The 16,187-nt window shown below is 42.1% G+C and overlaps 1 protein-coding gene across 1 annotated transcript in view; it reads left to right on the forward strand.

Moving 5' to 3' along the window:
• Positions 1-16,187, forward strand: part of ERC2 (ELKS/RAB6-interacting/CAST family member 2) — a 937,761-nt gene that overhangs the window by 752,035 nt on the left and 169,539 nt on the right. The window contains exon 20 of the mRNA XM_047691669.1: positions 2,887-3,021. Coding sequence (XP_047547625.1) covers positions 2,887-3,021 — 135 coding nt within the window. The remainder of the gene's footprint in view (positions 1-2,886; positions 3,022-16,187) is intronic.

The following is a 16,187-nucleotide window of genomic DNA, read 5'->3' on the forward strand; positions in this document are numbered from 1 at the left end:
AAGCAAGATAAATAAAAATGGTCTAGAGTATCAGGCCAAACTCTCATTATTCATCTCTGTTTCACACTCTTCTCTTCCAATCCAGACTAATCAAAAGAAGCCTCTTCCGCTCACAATTGCTATGTGTACATTTCCCCCAGATCTGGTATTCACATGAACAACATGGTTTATTTATATTTCAGCACCAAATTGGAAAGATGACATCATTCCTTTACAGTCTTTATCCCATGACATGCCTATTCTCCAACACCTCATTTCAGCAGACACATTTAGGACTGCATATAGCATCTTATTTAGCTTGTACATTCTTTTATGGGATATAGTTCAAAGGTAGGGAACTTTAGGCTTGTTGCTGGTAAGAAAATAATCTCATAAAATCACAGGAGCTTCCCCAAAGGATAAGGACATCATGATGTTTACAATAGCAGAGTTATTATTTGTTCATTTAGGCTTCGTCGTTCAGTCTTGGGTGAGCCCCTTCCTTCTTGACCATAGCGGGTCTTACAGCTCCCTTCAGGCTCTCCGAGTTCTATTAGAAGAAACAATTTCAGATTTTTTAGCTCATGAGTTCAAAAGGACAAACTCCTGACAATACTGGAGTTTTAGGTGTGAACACTGAATTCAGAATCTTTTGCACAAGGGCAGGCTGAATGAGGGGACTCTGAGTACTTGATCGGCAACAGCTCCCATGACCTGCTCTTTCTCACAAGCCGTAACTTGTCCGTTGGGTCTTCTGACGCTTTAAATGGGCAAGAGAAGGATGAAACTGCTCTCAGCTGCCAAAGGTTGCCTGGGATTTTTTCTTTAATTGTTAGGTGGATCTTTCTCTCTATTTTTATTGTTTTTATCCATATACATGCATTTTTTTATACCCACTGTGGGGACTTTCAAATATTGTACACATTTCACAAAATGGAGTCCATTATGAGACAACCTCTGGCAGATTGAATTGGGATATGAAGTGTTTCTAATACTTAGCAGAACCAAAGCATCTATAGGAACGCTGTTTCTACCTGCTTAGCTCTTTGCCTTTTCTGCTGACAGCATGGCAAAGAGAAAAGGCTTGAGATTGAGAATTGGAAGACCCCAGAAATCTCCATGTTCTGTGGAAAGAAGGAGACTCTGGGGCTGAAATCTCTGCCTTCATTTTCTGCAAGGGAGGATAGTAATTATTCCTCCCTGGAAAGTTTTGAAGATAATTTAGATTGTACGTGAAACATACATACTACAAGAATGTACTGTTAGGTCCAGAATTATTACCAGAGTATTATTTATGTTACATAATAAAATTCCAACCTGTTGGAGGCTCTTCAGCCTTTGATCTCCAGCTTTCTTGAAGTGCTGATGGCTCACTGTCATCTCATTCCACCAGTGGGAAGGTTGTAGCAACTCATGAGATGTCCTCAACTCTCAGTGACATTCCCTGGCTGAGAACAAATGCGCAGTTGCCTCTAGGATGGCAGCATCCCTCAGAATTCTGGCACTTCTTTCTTTCAGTGCCCTCACTGCAGCAGCATGCACAGTGCATTTACGTCTACTAGGCCCTGTTAGATTCTGGGGAGAGGCAAGTGAAAGAAGCAGCCTCAAGTCTACCAACGGTAGGATAGATAGATCTGAGGTCACATATGATAAGCAGGAGGTGTGCATGTCCTGGCGTCAGGGGTGGGATCAGGAAAAGTTTCCTAGAGAAAAAAAATCCTGAATTAACCAGACACAGAAGGGAGAGGTGAGGGATAGTGGTTGGGGGAAGTACCACAGGCAGAGGAGACAACATGTAAAGAAGGAGAGTTTTCTTACTGTAAACATAGCAAAATTAATAATAATAACAGTTTTTTATTTTTATGGTAACATTTGAAGCCCATCAGATCCCTTGCTCCTCACGGTGACCCCAAGGAGAGAGGCACCATTACTCCCATTGTATAGTTCAGGAAATTAAAGCTTACAAATAGTTACCCCTCAAAAGATCACATAACCCGCAAAGAGGTAGAGCAGGACTTGAATCCAGACAGTCTTCTCTCCAAATAAGCGTGTGTACGCTGCATTTCCTCCTTTTCCGGGTACTCTCTACATTGCCTGGCTTTCTGCGCTGGATATTTTTCTCTGCCTTTCCCCCTTGTCTTCAGGCATTTTTCTAGATTCTGTGACCTTGTTCGGTCAACTCATTGCTGGTCTGTTTCTTGCCTTAACTAACAAAACAATACAATTGTCTGTCCTGGGAATGTAAGCCATGACACCTCGCTGCCTGGTGTGACACAATGGGACATAAGTGACAGTGATCAGCTCTTTCATACCAACTCTGCTCCTTTTGCTCAGTTTCCCTAAAGGGCACCATCAGCTAAATTGTCCACAAAGAGCCCTTTCCCTAGAAGCCGTTGGAATTACAAACCTCCTCCATTGCTACTTTTGCATTTGGTAGTTTTTGAATGGATTCCTCTGCTTTGTCTCGCAAGACCGTTACTCGTCTGTAGTTTTGTGTCTCCACTTGGCCCTGTCCCACCTTCTCTGTCCGGGGCTTCCTTCTCTTGCTTGCTCTAGAGTGTAGGATGTGATTGTCAGCAGTTTGTGATTGCAAGTTTATCTGATTATGTGTGATTGCTTGATAATGTAAAACAGAGCACCTTTGGGTGTATTTCCATTTTCCCCCCTTTTAAATCACACGGTTGGGGGGTGGAGTACATTTCTCTCAGGTAGGCTCAAGAACATCGTAGCTTCAAGGATGTGACAAAGCCTCTTTTACCAAATGGCATGGTGTATTCTTTATTGAGTTTCAATTTGACTAAAAATGAAAACTTCTGGAGCCCTATAGGTGCTATAATTATGCCCTGAATCTCTTTGGCTGGTCTTCCAGCTCCTAATGGAGTCTTCTCTGGTTTTTGTTCTGCGCAGACCCAGAATAGAATGAAGCTGATGGCGGACAACTATGATGAGGACCACCACCATTACCACCACCACCACCACCACCACCACCACCGATCTCCTGGGAGGTCGCAACATTCCAATCACAGGCCCTCTCCCGACCAGGTCAGTTTCATTGCCGCTTACCTCCAGGACCCCTTTTACCCTTTGGATATTTTAAGATAAAATAAATAATCCTCAAGAAATAATAAACAGCATAAAGTGATACGTCCTTTGAACTGAAACTAATAGCTTTGGTATTTATTTCCATCACTCAAAGAGTCTAAATGTTTTCCTTTCTCCTTCCTCTTTAAGGTTTTGTCTGTTCTTGTTTATGTTATGCATTTTCTTTCCTCCCCTCCTTTCTACTTTCATAGATATGAAGTCTGTTGCTGGCTCGGTATCTAATGGTGGGTTACTTTGGAATGTCTCTTTCAGAATTTTAAGAGAAAGCACTTTGTTTCCATGAGCTTGGCAACCAGAGAAGCCTTGAGTTTGCTGAGCACTTTCCTAGAAAATTCCTTAGTGATGCAAATTAACAGTGGGGTAAAACAACATGAAGAGAAATCAGTTTTGCTTGCATTTTAGCTGGTTAAGTCAAGGGGTCTGGTTTATTTGATTTGGATCCTATCTTCTCTCTTGACTAAATGAAGCAAGTGAAAAGATGGATCAACAAAAACAAAAATCTCCTGTGGTCTTCAATGATACGTGCTTTCACCCACCAAATATAAAAACTGTTGATAGTATGTAAGATTTAAACTCCTAAAGGTGAACGTCATGGAAATTATGAAATTAAATGCAAACTAGCAGGTTAATACAGTCAATATTAGCAGTATTTCCTCCTTTATTATACTGTGAGCTTCTTGTGTGTGTGATCCTAGTATAACTTATAAATTATAAGGGATGGGGCCATAGATAAGGAATAGAATCATCTAGATAAGTGTGAATGCCTTTGTTATATATTTCTGGGTATGTGAGGGAGGAGGGCTTACTGGAATTACCTGCGTGAAGAGAGGTTTAACCGTGGAGGAGGAGGTGCTTATTGTGCTCCTAAGATGTTTTTCAGATGGCTCTGTTTCCTATGCACCTCATGTCACTAGTATCCCAAAGAAGAAGTTAAGATGGCAAGTCTCCAAGATGTTCTACCAGGAGTACAACTCCAGGGGGGCCATTTATATAGTATGCAACATAAGAAGTGCTCCCCGGAACTCCACAGTGAAGTAGCTCCAACCTGGAGGCCCCCAGACCCGACACCCAGCTTTTCCTTGCTCTGTACTGGGAAGCATTTGCCCTCAGAGACCCCAACACTGCAGGTGTTCTTCTAGGACGTCTAGTTTTCTGAAGCCAGGGGCAGAAAGGCACCAATTCTTGTTATTAGCTCTCAAAATGGTTCTTAATTTGGCGATCAGCAAAGTAGAGAGAGATATAAATTTCATGTCGTCATCTTGTCTGCCTGTGGTTCTGCTTTGATTTAGCTTTTTTTTTTTCAAATCTCTTCCCTTGCCATCACCACCTCTCCACACTCACCCATTCTAGTATACCCGGCATCTTACTATCTGAACGTCTTCATTCTTGTTCTTGGTCCCTGCCTTTTGGCACATTGCCCTTTGCTCCTTGACCTTCTCCCAGGAAGAGTAAATGTGAAGTTTTATTGGTGCTAGGCTTTCCCCTGGAGAGATAGGAGCAGAGAGGCAGAATGAAGGATTTGGAGCCCAACTGGGGGAGGGATTCACACAAGGAGCTCCTGAGATAACAAACGGGTTTGTTTAATCACAGAAACACATATGCCAATATGTCCTGCTAGAAACTAGATACCAGATCAAATTTATCTGCCTGGTAAATTATATTTCTCACAAAATCTAGTCTCTTGCTACTTTTCCAGAGATCATTATTAAACACAAAATAGAGGTCTTCCTGTTTTGGTTGGCCCTCTTATGTTTGTCTACCAACACTAGCAGTTGTCATAGGGCAGAAATCATTGCTCAGGGGAAATGCCCTTCCCAGAAGAGTTAGCCTTGAGAAGTATCTGGCTGAGATGTGTCATCAGGACCTCTAATATACCTTTGTGATTGCTACTGTTGGGAGGATGGTGATGGTCTTCCACTTTCACATCCTTCATTCCAGTGACACTCTAAGCAACCCATTGACATAGAGGAAGATAACCTCATCCTCTTCTACAAATGAGAAATCCAGGCCCTGGGGCGGGGGTGGGGGGGGTGGACTGATCTGAGTCCTGCTTCTGGTTATTTGCTCAGTCAACTAATACTTGGAGCACATATTCCATGCCAGCCACTACATTGGCCTTGGGAAAGAACATGATGGATAAGATAGACCCCAGCCTTCAGGGAGTTTGCTGTCTAATCTGAAGACAAAAATTCAACACTTGTTCAGTTTTTTCCTGGATCGTGTCAATCAAAAATGACATTGAAAAGATGGTTATGACTTAACTAGGGGCCCGTGACTTAGGAACTTACTCTACAGTGAAGTTCACCTTGAAAGTGACATACCGTTGACCAGAAGGATAACTCTGTGGTTTTAAATTGGAGTCAGCAAAGCTATAAGTCTTCCTTGCTACACTCTTTCAATTAGAGAAAATAGAATTGACTAAGAAGACCTGCATGAGTAGGTTGACTCCATTGATGGAAATGGCTGGGCTGGTGACCTTTTTGACTTGGATTGTCAGGTCTAGGACAACCATACCCTCCATTATAATCACCAACAGCTCATAAATTGTTATAAAACTAAGTTCCAGAATGTCACAGTCATCGGAAGACTGGGAAATCTTTCCCAGGTGATTACAAACTCTATATATAATTGTGAAAGCATATATTCTGATATGTGTGGAGTGGAGCTACTTCTCAGGAGAAAGTGACAGCCTTATGGTGACAATATAAAGTCTGAAAAATGGATTGATTTGGATGGGATTTAAACTAAATGTCCATAGTGTACCTGTATTAACTGACTTAAAGGGGAAAGGTCTCTTCCAAGGGATTTCTGATTTCCTTCATGAATCTTCCAGCTCTGACTTTTCCTGTGGCCTGAGGGTTGACCAACCAACCCTCTTCTGGAAGAGGGACTACAAAATGTTGCCATTGTCTCTTGAGCTTTATTAAAAGATCAGAACACATGAAAATAAAGAAATATAAGAAAACCAGTCACTTCGCTACTTTTCCAGAGAAATTCATTTTTCCTTAGGAAATTCAATTTAAGTATTGCTGGGCCCTTGAAGAGTTAGATTCTTTTTCCATTTCTTCCCTGTCCCTTTCTCCTTCACTATGAGTTTGCTTTCTCCTCAGGAGAAACTGAATCTAAGGGTTATAAGTCTAGACGAGCATTTCCCAAAGTAACTTTTGGAACATTAGTCCCAGGAGGAAAGTCTTAAAACAAAGATTCAGTGAATAAAGAATTTTGGGAAAATGCTGCATATTATAAGCCAATCTTAGAGAGTCTTGGTGCAATTAGCAGATCAAAGGATCTAAAAAGTCATATAAGAAAGAAAGATCTCCAATTTTACTTAATCCAGCATTTCCCAGACTTCTTTGATCATAGAATCTTTTTTTTTCTTTTCTTTTCTAGAAACATCTGTGCTCTGAGAAATACTGTTCTCAGAGTATGAGGTGAAGAAAGAGACTACCTGGTTTAAAACATAGCTAATCCAGTTTCCAGCAGTGTTTTTCATCAGAAGGTGGAGTGTTGAGGCAATTTCTGCTATGCCCTGCATAGCAGAAAATGAGATTGCCTCTTTCATTCATTTCTTGGGATACCATTTTGAAGGCTATAATGTCTGAGAATGAGTCATCCCACCAAAAACCCAGTGGATCTGAACTAAGGAAACCATTAAAAGAGTGAGGACACAGGAAAGTAAGGATAATTGTAAATACACAGACCCTCAGAAATTGAAAATGAGTGTAATGAGGGGAAGGGACAATCTGGAGAACACATAAGAGAAGTCAGCGGGATGTGGCAGTCCAACAGTCTAGACTCTTACCTGAGAAAGGAGCAGATGTGATACTTGGAGGCCTATGACCCCATTATGGCCACAGCCATTCCAATGTCCAAGTAGATCATTCAGACAAATCCTTGTAATAATACTTTAGGAAACTTTTCAAACCAAGAGGTGGGCACAGATATTTCCAGGGGGAGACAACAAACAATTCCCATGACACAAGCTACTGATAAGCTGCTTTGAGGAATTACAAAGACCAGAGAATAAATGGAACATGCTGGAACCACACTCGTGAATTTATTTTCAGTAAAGTGACCAAGATTGATTTTAGAAAAGCTAAGTGGACACTCAACTTCTCCTAAATGCCCTCTGTACTTGTCACCGATGTCTGTTATTTTGTCAAAGGAGCATCTTTCTTTGTCATATCAATTATGCCAAATCTTTTCATTATTTTCCAGGCATCATATGATTTTTATAGTCCCTAGAAAAATTGCACTTTATTAATCTCCTAATGGCTTCCAGGTATAAAGAAAAGCATACCATCAGAGTGAACTCCACACTCCAGCCAACTCAAAATGCCAGGCCTTGTTTGGGCTGCCCTTGGGCATCCAAGACTGACACTCCTGCGCCTGGGTCTTAGGGTGTGCTTTGGGTCTTTAAGGACCTAGATCTCACTGGTTTTTTTGTGCAAAATGTGCTTCCATTTGTTAAAGCATCTGCCACTCTGATTCTAATTTGTAGGGGCCTAATTGACAAAATCCTAAACATTTTTGTCTGAAAACCTCAGATCATGGGCACCTTCCAAGCCCAGAACTTGCGTCTCTTCTCTCTCCCTCGTTTTTGGATGGAAGTGCTCACTCACAGCATTGAGAAGCTCAAAGACTTTTGACTACTTCGAAGACTTTCAGATCCTGTTTAAATTTCATACTCCTCTTATAGAAATCCTATTTCTTTTTTTTTTTAAAGATTTATTTTATTTTATTTATTTGACAGAGAGAGATCACAAGTAGACAGAGAGGCAGGCAGAGAGAGAGAGAGAGAGAGAGGGAAGCAGGCACCCTGCTGAGCAGAGAGCCTGATGCGGGACTCAATCCCAGGACCCTGAGATCATGACCTGAGCCGAAGGCAGCGGCTTAATCCACTGAGCCACCCAGGTGCCCCTAGAAATCCTATTTCTAAAGGAGGGCTACATAGTCCAGGAGCATGGAAGCTTAGTACTTACTAAATTATTATGGGAATAGCTGGCTGAATTTTATGTTGTATTCATACTCCATTACATATTGTAAGGCACATTCACACCCGTCTGGCTCATAGTAGGCACTCAATAAATGTCTGCTGAAGGAGCTATTCCCTAAGTACCTTTGGGGAATAGTTTAAACAGATGGAAGGATCCCCATTGTACATGTAAAGAAACTGAATCTCGGAGATGTTGTTAATCATTCAGAATCACACACCTGAAAATCGACAGACCCAAGATGAGGTCCTGAATATCTGAGTGCTGTACATCGTTGGCAAACCTCTTAGGATGTCAGGATGGATGTATTTACACAACCACATGTATTAAATATGGTTGCATGGCTATAATATCAACTTTTTCTAGAGTGCACATGTACTCTCCCCTTTCCCATTGAATTATAGTAAATTTTATCCTATTTTGATGTATTTTCCAAAGTTGAAAAAGAAGTCATCTCCTCAGTTCTCTTTCCATTTCCCCCAACTTTCGTCTTTATTTACATTCTTCTGTTATGTGACTTTATCCTTTCATTTCCTCCCATTTCACCTGTTCCTCTTTACTCTTTGATAAATCCTTTATTATGTTTCTCACATTTAACTAACTGAATTTATTTATTTATTTATTTATTTTACTAATGAAGTACTGTATGGTGTTCCCCTTTACTCTTTATTCTTGCTAAACCTGTGCAAGTGAAAATGCAGCTTTCTGCAATTTCCCCGCTGCCATGGAATTACCAGAGTGAGAGCATGGCACAGAGGGGGAGGGGAAGTGCTCCAGGTTACAGAGGGCCCTTAGTAGTGGACTCCCAAGGCCCACAGCCCCTTGCTCACTCACAAAGGAGTCTATACATACAGGTCCTAGGACAAGCCAGGCTCCCAGATCAATGCAGAGGATGCCTCTCAGGGCCAGGGGCTGCTATCAGATCTGCCAGGGCTTGGGGCATACTTTAAGGTAGTGAACTTACTGTGGCAGAAGCTGGATTTTCCATTTTGCATCCTTAACTTTAGGGTGACTGCTCTGTTAATCTGTTCCCAGAAACTTGGTTGCCTTAGTCCTAAATATTGCTTACTCTACTTGGCCATTTCCAGAATTTGCCTGCAGATGTAAATAGTGAACTTCGGTTCTTTCTTTGTTGCTCCTGGTTGCTGGGTGGTCTTGACACATGTTGGCTCTCCACTAAGACTGGTTTTTGCATGACTAGACATATTTCAGAACACGAAATGGCCACTTTGACTTTCTGCTGAAAATTCCCATTGAATTTTACTTGAGACACGTGTCATTTTCCCATAAACCATCAAATGACTTGGTCACTAATGAACCTAGATGTGGCCTTCTTTTCAAGCTGTGTATATGGGGTAGATACACAGATTGTGTGCTAGGACATCGTGAAATGATCTCAGTGATCCCACTGAGGTTGACTGCCACCTGTGCTCTGCTTCACAGAGGCTGCAACCCTTGCTACCTTAGTTTTGAGATTTCTGGTCTCCAAACATCTCCCCTCTTCCCTCTTCTTACAGACGAAAAGACCCTAAGATAGCTCAAGATAAAAATGGGATTCTTACCTCTTGCCCCTTCACCTCTGTCCATGCTACATACACCTGAGCCTTAGGTACCTGCTCTCAGATAGAATTAGTGAGTGTCCTGCAGAGCCTTTCCATAGGAGGGGAATGTCTAGCTACCCCTACAGTTAGGTCCTCATTGAGGTGGTAGCTAGAGGCTGATGACAACATTTCTAAACCCCAGCTGTTTCTTAGTCCCAGATCTGTGGGGTAAAAGTCCCCAGCTCTTCCCCCTCCACCTCCTCCTTCTCCCAGAGGCCTGCATTTTATGTTTGGTCAGCAAGGAGTTCGTAGAGTCTCACTGTCCACCAGGGGAACAAAGCTGTCACAGCAACCCCTCCCTAGGTCCTGTTACTTCTCAAAAAGCCAACTCAAGGCCCTTGGATTCCCCACTTGCCCACAGCCCCTCTCTGTGAAATGGTAGACGGGGTCTGTGATTGATGCCCTGCTTGCCTTGTACTTTCACCAACAGATTAGCCAAAGTGCAGCCCTTTGAATTCTAACAAACAGACAAGGGGTTTAACTTGCTCCATTGGCCTCCGAAGATGGATTCTGTATATAGAGTTGTTATTCCTAGCTTTTGCTTAGGGAGGAAAAAAAAGAATTTATTTTATGTTTTGAGGTTAAATGAATGTGGGATAAATGTATACATAGTGTCCTGTGTGTATATATGTATGTATCGCTATATGTCAGACGAACTGAGGACTTTTCCACATATGGAAGAATTTCGCAAGATCATGTTTAACTGGAAATTTCTCTCCTTAACTTCCCCTGAGTACATGTTTGAATATACATTACATATACATATATATGTGTGTGTGTAAATACATTAAATATGTTTTCATGTTTCCTACATAGAAGAAAAATTAACTACCATGTATCAGAGCTTAGTAAAGTGCAGTTATAGAACAAGAGAGAAAAGCACAAATTTTGAGTTCCCTATGACAGTAACCTAATAAGAAAAGTTACACATCTTCAGTTTTTAATATCAGTTTCCCACCCAAGTAGTATGTCTGAAGCTGGCCTGATTAAGAAGCGATTAGGTTTTTTACACTGCAAGCCTAATTTCCTGGTCCACTTCTTAGATGAGGCCTTGGGTTTTGGTTTCATGTAGGGATGAAGGCTTCAAATTCAAAAACCCATGAAGAAGGCTTCTGTTGGGCTGAAGTTGATTGGATGGGAGAAGGGTTCAGAGATTTCAGCTGTCCCCACTGTTGGGCTGGTCCTCTCACAATTGGAGCCAAAGATATCCTGCGATGCATTTTGAGTTAAATTTTGTGAGCCATTTGTCTCTTTCTTTTTTTGAAAAAAAAAAAAAAAAAAACCCAAAAGATAATTAGAAATTAAATTTGAGATATAACACATGTAACATTTTATTGTTTTAGGCATATGATATAATAATTTTATACATGTACATATTGCAAAATGATTAGCAGAATATGTTTAGTTAACATCCACCACCACACAGTCACAAATTCTTTTCTTGTGATTCCTTGCCTCTTCGCCAACACTCCTTTGGTCACAAGTGAATTGGAAGACGCTGTGTTTAAAACCTAACAGATTTTTAAAAGTAGATGAAATAGAAAGATAGCTCAGATGTCACTTTTTTCTCCATCCTCAAAGACTATTAAAAATCTCTGAAGCTACTAAAACTGGAGGAATGTGTGGTTTCTCACCGTTGGGAAATAAAGGGGGCAGTTTATTTGTTTGCTTGTTTTTAGGAGCAGCAGCTCTGGAATGACCCTGCCAGGGCTCTCTGTGTGGCCACAGGTAAAGAAGGACATGAGAACAAATGTCTGAACAGTTGCTCAGGGAGTGCTTAACTCTCCTTCCCCTACCAGCAGTTTCGAGCTCACCCAATCATCACAAGCCACAGGAGGAGAGCAAGGGAGGCGGGGTGACAGCCGCTGGGAAGCAGCCTTTGCAGATGAGCAGGTTGTTACCAAAGCTCTTTAATCTGGGTGTGATGTTAAGTCCTGACATGTAAGCACATGAGGGCACGTCTGATAAACCCTGCCAGGTAGGGTCTTCATGCATGGGAAAAAGGAGAGCTGCTTAATGCAGCAGGATCCTCCTGGTAGAAAAGGATTTCTGCCTTACAGAGGCTTTGAGCCTGTTGAAGATTTCAGTCTTACTCTATTTTGGGTCAAGTTTTTGTCCCCCGGTTTACTGATTCCTCTTACTTTTAAACCTTGTTTGCAGTATTAGGGTTTCATTAAAAGATTTGTTGCTGTATCTTTTGAGTCAACAAGGGTTTTCAGACACAGCCTGCACTCCCCAGCTTGCAGGTGTAACTCATCTTGGCAACACTGGAGGGTTGATTCCTTTTCAACTTGCTGCTTTAATCCAGTCACATTTGTCGAAGACGTAGCACTTCGGCTTCCCCATGGAAAGAGGGTGGCCAACCTTGAAACGTCTGAAAGCAGAGAGATCCATTTTCTGTTGCTAAACACCATTGCTCCTCTTTTTCTTCTTGAACTGATGTCATAAGGATCATGTTTGACTTGTGCACACCAGGCAGTTGCAACACCCCGAAGATAACGGGAGCAGCCCAGGAAAGAGAATCGGAAACATCTTTTAAACACACACAGCAATTCTGAAAACTACCTTATGTACACAGTAATGGCTCTTTAAAAATTGGTTCAGCATCTCTATATGAATGATGTGAATAACCTCTAGCTGGGAACAGCCCAGAGATGCCAAAATGCCTAAGGATGAAATTTTATACACATATTGGGTCCTTTTTACCCTTTCTGCCTTTGGCCTTAGTGCAATGTCAAATAATTTGTTACAATAGTAGCAAACCATCAGATGCTACCAACGGGTGGTATGCCTAGTTTATGTTTGCAACAACTACGCAGTGGTTTAATTTACATTCTCTAATTTAATTCAGTCAGCACCCTGTGAAGTATCAGGGTCAGGATATGATCCCATTTTCTTTTTGAGGCAGCTGAGGAAATGATGAGTCAAAATGCTAGGGGATTTGTTTGCCCACTAGCCAGAAAATGGCAGAACCAGAGTCATGTTAAAAACACAGTTTTCACTGTATTTAACAAAGCCAAGTGTTAATGACTGATGGATGAGAGAGCAAATATAAAGCCTGTCTCCACCCTCACCCCTTTTTTATGACTATCTGGCAATGGCTCAGCTTTTAACAGATGTTGACTTTGGGCTCTGAAACAATATTGTTGGCCAACCTAGAGCCTTTCAGCATTTCTACCTACAGCTGGGTACCTTGCCTCTTTCAGCTGAGAGATCTGGTGCCATGCACCAAAGACTGGTTTGTCAGAATTACTTTTGCTTGAACGAAATAGAAAACTACTTTTTTCAAGTTGCCCCACAATGAAGGCCCCCCACAAAATCAAGAAAGTGCCTGAAGATACTTCATTAGATGTGAAGGAGAACCCCCCTACCCCCCGGGCACACACACTTCTGTAATATTCTCAGTGGTTTGGAAAAAGGCCTCAGATGATTGCCCTGCCTCAGGCCCTGTGAGTTGAACTTGCTGAGAAGAAACCAACACAGACTGCATGGGCTTTTAGTCTCTACCTCCTCCTTGAGAAACACCCCAGTGTTGTTGTTGTTGTTGTTGTTGTTGTTTTTAAATATGTACATCTCCTGTCGAATTCCCCCTCAGCCAATGACATTCAGCTTTTTGCCAGCCGGGGTAGGAAGAATAAACCAGGGAGGTAGCTGATGCAGTGCAAAGGGTGAAGGAGCCATCGTTGGGAGAAATGAGTAAACACAATCTTGGCAACCCTAAGGAACTCTGGACTCCAGGCAGCCTTCTGTCTCAGAGGAGTTGAGTCATTCAGAAAAGCAAGAACCAATCCTATATACTTACTCATTTGGAAATAATTTGTTAAATTCCCACATCTGAGGCATTGTGAGGCAGTGTGAAGTGAGTAAAGTCTCTGCCTTTTCCCTCAGGGACCATGAAATTCACTGGGGTGCTGCTGATGTATGCCCACATAAAGGACAGGTACTGTTTGCATGTGAGGTTCTCTTTCTTCCAAGAGCCAGAGAGACCCAACCTAAGTTGTGCCACCCAACTCCAACAAGGACCTTCAACAGCTCAGAAAGAGGGCCATGCAAAGTCCAAAGTAGTTCAGGGATGAGAAAGGCAGAACCAACAAATGCCTTCAGGGTCAACATGAGCTCTTTCTTCTGTGGCTTCAGAGTTCACATGTCAGAAAGGTATACCTTTGTGGTCAGGTAGACTGGAATTTGACCCTGGCTCCACAGCTCCTGGCCAGGTGTCCTTCAGTGAGCTACCTGATCTTTATTCCTGAGACTTCCCTTTTATATCTGCACAAAGAGCCTCCCAACTCCTATGTCATGGAGCAGTGGTGAGACCCAGTGAAGAAACGCAGAAAGCTGTCATACTCTCTAACCTTGCACAGGTGCTAATACCTGCTGGATCATTTCTAGCCCAGGTCAGAAATAAACTAACATTTATATTTCAACAGAGTATAAAGGAAGTATCTGAACTTTCTTCTTCTTTGGGGGGAACTTGTCTGCAGATGGGCCGCACAGGCTGTAACAATACAGATCGTGCAAGAGTTCACAGGCATGCCTGCCCTCATCACCCGAACAGAAACATTCATCCATGGACTAAGCATTACAGGAGGCAGGGGAGGTGAAAAGCAGGGGTGGAAGGTCTCCAGAGGGAAGATTTGGACTTGATCCTGAGAGTAAACTTACTAGTGCCCTGAAAAGGCTAGGTGCCCCTGTTTTCCAGATTCATACCCATTTTTTTTTTTTCCTTTGCACGTGTGTTTGTCTTCCTCGACACTGGCCAAACCTGCAGTTGGAAATGCCAAGAGGAGCTGCTTTGGTTGAACCCAGACACAGGGCACATCGTAAATCCCATACCGTCTTGCTTCCAGGATTGTGCAGCCAAAGTTAGAAGAGTCCTGGAGCTCGATGTTTCCAGAAAGTGTCAGAGCAGTCATGGGCTGAAGTGGGGGTAGGGAGAAGTCTGGTGACTGTTTATTCCAGACGCTGTAATAACCAGGACAATCTCTTTGCATCCCTTCCCCCAAGGAAGCCAGGGTGAACTTTCTGGCAGAGATGGCTAGCTGAATTCTCACAGTGGCGGTGGGCTGATTTGAAGGTGATGCTTCCATCATTTCACTCTCATTTTCAGCGAGGACAGGTGTGATGATAAGGCCCCCATTAGGAATCTGGTCTTCCAATTTCAAGAAAAAAACTCTGGCTGTTAACTCAAAGAGAAATGGAGGTGTTTTGGGGAGGAAAAAAAAAACAACCAGTGATGAGCTGGGGCTTGCCAGCTAACTATAGATAATACTTGAAAATAGAGACCAATTAAAAGTCTGCACTGAGCTGTTTATCATGCAATATTATATTCTTTCCCAGAGCTTATATGCCATATTCCTTCCGAGACCTTCTTTGCTGGAGCTAACAAATGTCCCCCTCCCCACAATAGGAAGTCACCTGTCTTGTCAGTGATGCCTCATCCCTTTGCCCTTAGATCTTGTCATTATCACAGCCCTGTAAGTGGTCCATCCGGTGAGGAATTTTGTTTTATCTTAGTATTTTGAGAACTCAGCATCTGGGACTGCAGGATTTCCATCAAGGCCTCATATAATCTCTGGAGCTACAGATTCATCCTGAGGTTATTTGATAACTAAGCCTCCCTGCTCTTCAAAATTTGCTGTGTTTTGTGGTCACTGGGCTCTGGGCTTCAGCCCACCTTGGATGTTCCCATCCCCAGATGCTGTGGAAGAAAACACACAGATGCCTGATGGAGCAGAGGCTTTCTTCCTCTATATTTTGGCAACTCCTGGCATAGCAATCACTCAAGAAGGACACACAAGGGAGGTAACACCAGACAACATCCAGAAAAGCCGCTGCAAAGTAGATTTAGAAACAGAAAAACAAGGAAACAGACTCTCCCAGACCTGATAGATGCATTTTGAAAGTCCCAAGAATTTCTAAATAACTTGGCATGAAGCTAGGGATCAAGTGACATTTATCTGTTTTGTATTTTTTGGCCCCCAAATTTACATTTCTGTGCAGTAAGATTGCTGAACAAATTAATATTTGCATACAAAGATGTAAGTAATGCAGGAGTCAGACAGCTGTGAACGTTTGGAAATACTTGGAGCTCCCCCTCTGATTAGCTCCTGCATTTTTGTTTTTTATTCCCTAAGCGGACACTCACTCTGACCCAGATCACTTGGTGATTAGGGTCAATTCATGTTTAAGCTTTGAAGATTAGAGAGACCAGAAATGGCCACCACCTCTCTTTCTATTTTCTGTTAAAAACTTTCAACTTTAGAAACAAAAAACCTGAAAAAAATGCATAATATTCCGAGTTCACTAAAGGAATTTATCCACATTTCTGCCATGTTAAATGTTAGCAAAGTTTATATTGGACTGTCATATTTCTTTACTTTATTCACCAGCATACAAGACGTCGATCTCAACATCTGGTTTTTAATAACCCTGGACATCTGGGAGCTCCTTTTTATTCCTATGGTGGACGAGGCACAGTAGTGATATTGGCAGTGTATATTTTCAACCTACA

Source organism: Lutra lutra, chromosome 1, assembly GCF_902655055.1.
Source record: "Lutra lutra chromosome 1, mLutLut1.2, whole genome shotgun sequence".
Taxonomy (NCBI): Eukaryota; Metazoa; Chordata; class Mammalia; order Carnivora; family Mustelidae; genus Lutra; species Lutra lutra.